At 33.6% G+C, this 9103-nt stretch overlaps 3 protein-coding genes across 3 annotated transcripts in view; 2 read left to right on the top strand and 1 right to left on the bottom strand.

Annotated features, from left to right (window-relative positions):
* The first annotated feature begins 588 nt into the window (after nucleotides 1-588).
* LOC106170490 (uncharacterized) lies at nucleotides 589-2984 on the top strand. Its single transcript, XM_013550373.2, has 5 exons — nucleotides 589-651; nucleotides 867-1036; nucleotides 1425-1532; nucleotides 1939-2100; nucleotides 2596-2984. The coding sequence occupies exons 1-5, from the start codon at nucleotides 643-645 to the stop codon at nucleotides 2774-2776; spliced, it is 630 nt and encodes a 209-aa protein (XP_013405827.2). The 5' UTR covers nucleotides 589-642; the 3' UTR covers nucleotides 2777-2984.
* Nucleotides 2985-3737: 753 nt separating this feature from the next.
* Nucleotides 3738-6487, top strand: LOC106177525 (SNARE-associated protein Snapin). Its single transcript, XM_013560329.3, has 4 exons — nucleotides 3738-3920; nucleotides 4202-4248; nucleotides 4522-4640; nucleotides 4987-6487. Exons 1-4 carry the CDS (start codon nucleotides 3778-3780, stop codon nucleotides 5080-5082), a joined length of 405 nt encoding a protein of 134 aa, XP_013415783.2. The 5' UTR covers nucleotides 3738-3777; the 3' UTR covers nucleotides 5083-6487.
* Nucleotides 6488-6743: 256 nt separating this feature from the next.
* Nucleotides 6744-9103, bottom strand: part of LOC106177523 (large ribosomal subunit protein bL28m) — a 31549-nt gene continuing 29189 nt past the window's right edge. Inside the window, exons 6-8 of the mRNA XM_013560326.2 lie at nucleotides 8398-8536; nucleotides 8099-8117; nucleotides 6744-7743 (exon numbers count right to left, since the gene is read on the bottom strand). Coding sequence (XP_013415780.2) covers nucleotides 7671-7743; nucleotides 8099-8117; nucleotides 8398-8536 — 231 coding nt within the window. The 3' untranslated portion in view covers nucleotides 6744-7670. The remainder of the gene's footprint in view (nucleotides 7744-8098; nucleotides 8118-8397; nucleotides 8537-9103) is intronic.

Here is a 9103-nt window from a genome sequence, read left to right as displayed (position 1 = left end):
TAGATTTATGGGCAGAAATGAACTTCTCTTATAAAGCAATAAACGGGGAACATGTCCCCCATAACCTTTAAATGAATAAAACATTTTTTTCATTGATTAAAAGATGAAGGCCTTTCCTCACGAATGCCTCGATACCTTGGTACATGTACTGTAACAAATTACAAGATAGACGGCAAATCTTTTTAAACAATCTGAACAAGAAACTTTTTTAAAGATTTAAAACCACTCACTTAATCGATTATTAAAATTCTAGTATTCACTGCATGATTTCTAATCTATACTTTAAAATGTTAGAGAATGTTACTCAACAAACCTTTATTACGTATCAACACAAAGCACAGATAAATCAGCGGTACTCAAACGTCACGGGGTCGCTTGCTAATGTAAACCGCAAAAGTATAAACAAAAAGTGAATGGACTTTAAGGGCATCATACATAATGCATCGAGTACACGTATTCAAAATTATGAGTGTTTTTTAAACCCAACCCAGAGGTAGATAGTATAAATACTGTAAACTGGCTACCGAAAAGGTAATCCAACGTATTTAATACGGGGGCCGGCGAATTTCCAGTGTCTTCTGAAACTCTGACTGCTCTTGACTGAAAAATTAAGAGACAACCCCGTTTCTATTCTTCTCAGAGATGATTAAGGTAAGATATGTATATTTTTTTAAAGAAACGGTTATGTAGGGCCTATGCCCAAAACGTTATAGAGCCTGCGGCTGGAATGGCCTCGATTTGCAAAATGCTAAAAGATGAAGTCGAAATCTATGACGCTGTACACTTGCAGGGCTTTATGTCAGTCTAACAAATAGTAAAAAAAAACTCTGAATAATCAACCACTGATTCATTTAATTTCAATTTAGGTTTTCTCGTTGCTTGTGGTGGTAGCTGCGTGCTGCTGGCGGACTGTGAATGCAGAATACAGTGTTAATGTTACGTCAGAGAATGGCAGAACTATATTCGACGTCACGCTGGAAGACGGCACCTCATTTGTCGTTGGTTACGATGAAAATATGACACCTGAATATCCCTTGTACGTAGTCTATGCATATATTTTCTTTATTTATTTATTTATTCTCTCTCTCTCTCTCTTTTTTTTTTTTTTTTTTTTTTTTTTTTTTTTTTTTTTGTAAAGAACACTTAAAGACCAACACAAGAAAAAAGATGGGAAGTATAAAATGAATGTAAGCATAAAATAAATTAAAGAATATTACGAATTAAAGAAACAAGTAAGCAAGCAAACAAACAAAATCACCAACACAAATCAAAGAAAGAAAAGACAAAGCAATCAAGTAAGGCAGAGGGCGCACTTTTGATCATTTTATTTCGTTATCTCTTTATTAACATCAATAAAAACTAATTGCTTATTGTATTTCGATCAATGTCGTTTTATTTTCTATCATATTTCATATACTCTCCAGTTTAAATGACTGGGATCCTAGCCTTTCGTGTCTGGGCATTCATGTGCAAAACGTGAACGGCAGTGATCTTGGATATCCAAACGAAACTAGTCCGACAAGGAAAAAAAGGCATGTATTCATTTATACATCCTGTTACATATGTGACTCTCTCTCTCTCTCTCACCTCAAATACGATATCGTAATGCCGTATTTTTGGATGTAGGGGCCTAGATAGTAGAAGGTAGAAGTGTTCACATCTCACAATAATTAATTTATCGTTTTACCAAGGTCTATATAGTTGTTTTACATATTTTATGCATTTCCGCCTTTTTAAAAACAACATTTCAGAAATGAACGACACAAACATTTCTCTTCAATAATAGGTCCACTCGCGCGCAAGCACACGCATACATATTAGTTTAGCTCTTTTCAGGTACTCACTCTATTGGTTATATAACTTTAAGGCTCCTATAAGAGACAGAAACGTAATTTTTCATGCAGTCTATGGCCACGTGTAATTTGAACTTTTTTTCAGGGCGATACCCTCTAACCTGTGCGCCGTGTCGACAAGGTGGATATACCCGTATTGGATCTATTGGAACACTGGCTTTGGTGCCATCTGGTGGCCGGTTATTCAGTTACCTTATTTACCTGTTCCCTGGTTCCAGTACCTTCTGTGGAGCTACTGCGATCAAACGTACATAAACTATAAAAGCGAATTATCTAATGTTACGCCAGATTGGGACTTTTTCCACCTAGCAGACAAGTGATAATACATTTTTGCAAAACATATGGAGCTGTTATATCATATTTTCATTTTGTTCCGTTTAAGTCCTGGCTTTGTATTTATATTTAACTTACTTACTTTATTGTAGGGCCTACCCATTATACCCCATATTAGTACTTTATACTGATTTAAAATAATAAAAATTATCCGCTTTTGAGCTATAATGGATTTCTATCACAGAATCAAACAACCATGATCTTTGGTATCTCTACTAATAGAAATGAATATTCATTATGATACATATCGTGTCTTTGTATGTAGCCTACCATGCCAGTTTGAAGGCGCTTTCAGATGTCATATATATATATATATATATATATATATATATGCTAAAGAGACATATGTCATACATATGTAAGTCTTAAAAATGACTTAACTTATATTGTGTCTTCTTTTCCGTTCTAGGCAAGATTGCTACAATTTCTACACTCCTAACGTTTCTCTGTGCTCCAAGTGTAGAACACAGTGGGGATGGACTCGTATCCTCGTGTGGCACTCTCACCTGTACTTCCCGCACGCTGTCAGAATCTGGATCCGTGTCCCTGTTGGCTGCTGCTGCGACCTACGGAACGCCTGGCTCTGTTAAGACTTGGAGACCTTCGCAAAAATTTTCTAGCTGAGCAGTACAGAATGTATACAGAATAGGGCCTAAGCCAGACAAAAATATGTGGACACAACGAAGCATCAATTTTTAGTCCTGTTATACATGTAGGATATGAATGACTTTTATCTAGAGTATTGGTCATTTCTCATATTTGATAAAGCAGGTGTCCTAATAAACTACTATTAGTTGGTCCTACTATTTTCATTTACTCTCGGGCAGAGAAAAAAGTTTTCGGTTTAAAAAGTTAAGACCAGCTTTTGTCTTAATTTATTTTATGCAGCGGGTCCTAAAGATTCAGACCATTGTACCTCTCAGTCATACTTTAGAACTACGTTTGGTGGATCCCAGATTCAAATGTGCGAACACGGCTCGTAGAGAATTCCAGGACAAACCCCCTTCCCCTCCCCCGGACACCCCCCCCCCCTGGACATTTCCAGGAAAGAAAATAAACTGCTTTTGAATTATCTATTTGAGGTATTTATTTAATCTTGAATTTTACACTGAACATAAGAAAGAAAACAAAATGAAATAAAAACAAAAGTATTGGCTATCAATTACAAGATTCAGGAAGCTCACCTTAATGCGCTTTTAACAGACCTATGAGATGACATTAAATTATTACATGCTATAGATGCAAATTTTGCCCATTTGCATTACATGTCATTTTTTAAATTAAACAAATGCTACGATTTTTCAATTTTTCTAAAAGTGAACAAATGGCACTTTATCTGCATTTCCACGTTCATAACTCAACTAAAAAAAATAACGTACGCCTACACTTTAGTTTATCCCCTTTAAGGGTTGGTAAACATGGAATAAAGTTTTTCTCCTTTTACATCAGTACACGTGTGATATGGACAGAAAAAAAGAAAAAAAAAACGACTACTTGCACAAAGTCAACGCGTACGATTTTTGTAAAAGCAAGACACGGTACAAGCACTTCTTTTTATTAGCGCCACCTATCGCATAACCTGAACATCATCATGTCAGCCAGCGGAGGGGAGCTCTCTTCCGCGATGCCCGAAAACATCGATGATTCAAGCGCCAGAAGCGTTCTAGCAGAAGGTTTGTTGGAGCTATTCAAACCCTGTGTTGAAGAGATTGATGACAAAGCATCAGCGGTCAGGTACGTGTTCGGAGATGCTTAAATATGTGTTGCAATTATCATTCCACTGGCCACTAGCTGTCTGGAAAAATTATCACAAAATAATAATAATAATAATAACTCGAAAAGATGACCGCAGACTCAGGTGCCTCTCATTCTTATCTTTTCTGCCACTATATAATGTGATATTTATTTGCTTAATGCTATATCTGAGCCACAAAGACGGGTTATGATTCAGTAATAATTTATAGGTTTGATCTAGTATTTTAATTTTATATTTAATTTTTTTTTCCGATATTAAGGCAGAGTCAAGTTGACTTGCGACAGCAGATAGATTCCTTGGCTGAAGGTAAGTAGCATTTTAATATTTTGTAATCATCACACACATACCTGTCAACATTGAAAATTACCAGAGAGGGAGATTTGATAAATGTGACTAAATGGAAACTGCATGCTGGTATTTATACAAAGAATGAAAAACTGTAAGAGAAAGCACAAAAGAGAATAATAATAATAATAATAATAATAATAATAATAATAATAATAATAATAGAAATTCACAAAGCCTTTCACAGTTTGGTATCTACATGTATTTCATTTAAATTCCTTATTTGCTATGTAGACCTAAGGAAAGTATCTGATGCCCAGCAAGTACCAGTAGAGTTGGAACCCTATGTGAAGAAACTGAATAATGCCAGGCGGCGGGTGATGTTGGTCAATAACATTATACAGAATGCTCAGGTAAGTTGTGTGGTCTGTGGATCCAGGATTTTCCTGTAGGGGTGGCATTTGGAACTAAAGATAAAAAATGTTGGAATGTTGATTGAAGTGGAACAAATTTAAAATGATGCTTATACACAATTTGATGTCTGGTACAGGTAGATGTATTAAAATAAGATTAATTTGCCATTATGATTATGTGTGTGAAATGTAAATGTAATACATTATAAATCTTCATTCTTGCATTGTCTGCACTCATCAATCTCCACCTACTGGATGGTGCGATTTGCAGGCTTGTCAGGGAATGTGAAGGCATGATTTCAGTATTATCTGCAGTTAATTTTAGTTTAATATTTTTTCTTTTCAGGAAAGACTAGGCAAGTTACAGCAAAATATCTCCAAGGAAACCTCAAGGAGGAAGACTTTACTTCAAGAATCTCCTACAGGCTCTTTGTCAAAATGAAATGACTGGGAAAGAATAAAATCATGACAAGCACAAAAAAGGGTCTTAGTAGGGATTTTCACTTGTGGATCCAGAATCTTGTTAAGGTTAGAGCCCAGGGTTAAAAACCGTCTCACAACACTCAGAAAATATGGTATGTGGAGCTGCAAAGATAGACAGATTATGCCTGCGATTGTCAGCTCTCTAAAACTTCAAGTTTTAAAAATGCAGAGAGACACTTCCTGTAGAGTGGTAATATTCTATGATCTGCGAACAGTCCGTGCATTTACTTTCAAAAGAGCATTATGGAGCATTACAAAATGGTAAGGGATTTTCAATGGACTTCTTGATTTGACATTTGCATATATTTTATTGTGCAGTGGTGCTTATTGACAGCCAAAATATCACCAAAAGTTGGTTTTACAAAACAGCTGTAGTCCTAAAATTGGTCTGAACTTTAAGACCAAAAATTTAGTCTATTTTGAATCACTTCAACATGAATCCATTAAATTCACTCAAATAAAGTTTTAGTCTGAAACATTAGCCATGCCTTTCCTGTTTTAACACAGGTACAGTTTTATTTCATTGACTACTACTGATTTATCTCAAGTGAAAGAAGATGAAAATTTTGGGTCTAAAAGTTAAGACCAATTTTATGGCTATAGCTTTAGTGGAACTGCTCCCTTCTGTAATGTTTATGGGCTTCTCCTCATGTGACAATCTTATTAGATGAATGGATATACTGAGGAGGTTGTTGTCACTTTTGTGGCATTACTGCATTTGTCAAATATCATCATAATGCTAGTCATCACTTTTTTGGACATTGAGTTTTCATTTCTGTTTTGTTTTCATTATGGAAGAATAATTATATGCACAGCAGTTGTATAGAGGGAAGCATATTTATTGTTGAAATTTCGGATATAGTAACAAGAAACAAGTCTCCCCTTTATTGAGACAATTTTTTTTCATTTCCCTTCAGAAAAAGTGGTTAGGGGGTATAATTAATAAAATAAGGTATATTTTGTAGTTTTCATTTAAATATTTTGCAAAATGCTCAGATGTGTTCAAATATTATTTATTTGTCACGCTGAAAAGGTAATTTTGCTTGTATTCATCTTTTTTTATCACTCTTATACTGGGGTGCTTAGAAAAATAATATACCATTGATTTTTCATAAGAAAACTTTTTCAGGAAAATTGCATAGGAATTTTTCAAACTCACAGATGTATACAATAATTTCACTTAAGTGCAACTCTTTAAAGTTGTTAATTTAATGTTATTTTGTGGACTCTTAGACTTCAGCAGTGAGGTAATAAATTATGCTAGATACTTATATTTAATGAATTTGTCAAATTTATAAATATAATAGAGTGAAGCTCTGAAACTTTCTCTTGTAAATAAATGATATTCTGATATAATAACTTAATATTGATTTTTGTGCATTACTTTTTAAATTTTTTTTTCAAAAATCGGTCATATGCCAGTATGAAAGCTTTGCCTGTCTAGTCGTGGCTCTTTATCATCAGTGGTAGATGCTCAACTTAAATATGATTGTATAACATTGTATTAAAATACGGTGTTATTACTAATCAATCAGACGTTCTACTGCATTCAATTCATTTAAATCCATCATACTGGTTCACTGACCATTAAACTAAATGAACAAAAACAACCCTTGTAACTTCAGTATGTGATTTTCTTTATTGTATTCTATTCAACTTACTTTTGAATAATTTTGGACAATTATAAAAACTGTATATTGTACTTCATAGGGAAGCATTCTGATCATCTGAAACAAGTGGTGCAAAAAGTATTTTCAGCTACTTTGTTTAAAATATATAGATTCAGATATATAATACATAATCTTATTTTGTATTAGCATTAAGTTGAAATGGTCAGTTGGATCAAAAGTACAGTAAACTACATTAAACCAGAATCTTGTGACTTCTTAATCAGTATCATTGAGACTCAATTTAAAAACTATCTCACCTATTTTACAGTATTGCTTTTTAAGAAAAGCAGTCACTTTTGAAAAGTCAAGAAGTCCTTACCATTCAATCTACATTTAACTGCAACTAGAACGGTGGGTTTTTTGCACAGGTATCTTTTGAAGTAAATTCATAAATTGGATCACCTATTTTACAGCACTGCTTTTTAACAAAAATATGAACTTTTTTATAAGAGCGAGCAGTTCTTATCAATCTGCCTGTTGTTCCGATGCAAGCTGGGGTTATCTGACCCATTTGATCAAAATTGCTTCTGTACATTTTTAACTTTTTTACACATTGCGTGATACACTTTACTATCTTGTTTCATTCTGAGAGATGGGCAACTTGATGACCTGGTTATTACATAATTTTGGATCTGGATTAATCTTGATTAGTCCAAACAGTTGGAAGCAATCTTGTCAAAGGGCCTGGAGTAAAAAAAAAAAAACCCTTAGCATAATTACATGTTAGGAGCAGTCAAAATGGTGTAAAACAGAAAAGTCTACCACAATATTCGCCATTGTCACTGTACATAATGGCTGTTGTTTTGACAACAACTGTTTTTTTTTTGTCAAAGTTAGACGACATCAGTTTTATCTGGTGACATTGGGGGTGTCTTGGTCACGTGCTTGGTTTTTCAGGTGTCTTAAATGGCATGAATTTCTCAAAAATACTTCCTCCTGGTAATTCCGAGCTGAAAGGATAAAAAGAAAAAAAATCATTATAACTAAGCTTCATTCAGCTTGCCTTTTCAGGCATGAGCTTTTTTTTCAAAACTGCAAAATTTTCATTTCAGTTCTTCAGGCGGCCCCAGATTCCCGGCCAGTATACATTAATGCCGAAATTAAATATTTAGAGATTTAAATTCAAACCCCAGGCTCATGTCTACCTTTTTAAAAATTAAACACAAATATGTGAGGCAAGATACAAGAAAATTCAACAAACTCCCAAACCCCATCAAATAAATTAATAAATTAAAAATTTCCTCACTATTAAGTAAATTAATCTATTAATAAATATAAAGTGCATGTTTGCACACATGTACATACCTTCCTGCTTCATTTTTTTCTTGTTTGAAAAAGAACAAAAGAAAAATGTGATTGTTAGACCTAATTCTCTGATAGGAGATTGAGGTCAGAAATGAAGACAAACAAGCAAGTGCAGTGCGGCAACATGTAAAGATAACAAAATTTATCCACAGATATTTTTTTACTGTAGTTTTCTCTTTTTCTGTAGAATTAACCTGTGTACTTTTGTATTGCTTTGTAAGATGACATTCCAAGGCCACAGAGTTATATTTCTGTTGATTTAAAAAGCAGATATGAAGTAAAAAATTGCCCTTGCTTACCTTGAAGTTCTTTAACTAATTCATCCACAAATATATCTTGTAATGGGGTTTTGTTTTTAAGTTCCTGTATTTTTTCAATGTTTAACTGCTTTATGATTGCTTCTTTGATGGTGAGACCCACCCACTCTGCTTCTTCCTCCTAAAATTGAAAAAAAAACAACATTTTTTGAAAAATAAGGTTGAGGTTAATATCTTGATATTTTCCTTATATAGGATTTTTTTAAAACTTGTTTCAAGATAAATGTTCAAATTGATAAATTAATAAAGGGCAGAAGTGCCAGAACAAAGTATCCAATATAGTTGTAAGGTTGAAATGATTTAAAGACTATAAATTATAATGCATTAATTATTAGTCATGTCATTAAAATCTAACCATCTAAAAATGAAATGTTACTTGAAGTAAGGAAAATGTTTTTTTTAATTGCAAGAAGTTGAATAAATATATGTCACTGTCAGGTAGGTTATGCATATTTAAGGATATTTTCAAGGTCACCGTTTGTCTTGATTATAATGAACTCACAACTAAAAAGACTGGCATAATATGGAAGTTCATTAGCACATTAAGTAAATATACTTCCTTTTATATTGTCAGTAACCATATCTTTTTCATGTATACAAATCCTTCCAGGCCTACAGAAACTAAACATGAAGAATTCTGCATTTCGCTTGCATGAGCAAGATGTTGTTGAGAAGTTTGTAAACCATG

The sequence above is a fragment of the Lingula anatina genome, chromosome 3 (assembly GCF_051362555.1).
Source record: "Lingula anatina isolate TDL-2025a chromosome 3, LinAna3.0, whole genome shotgun sequence".
Classification (NCBI taxonomy): Eukaryota; Metazoa; Brachiopoda; class Lingulata; order Lingulida; family Lingulidae; genus Lingula; species Lingula anatina.
Note: the sequence above shows the minus strand (reverse complement) of the source record. Positions and strands in the feature narration are given on the sequence as shown.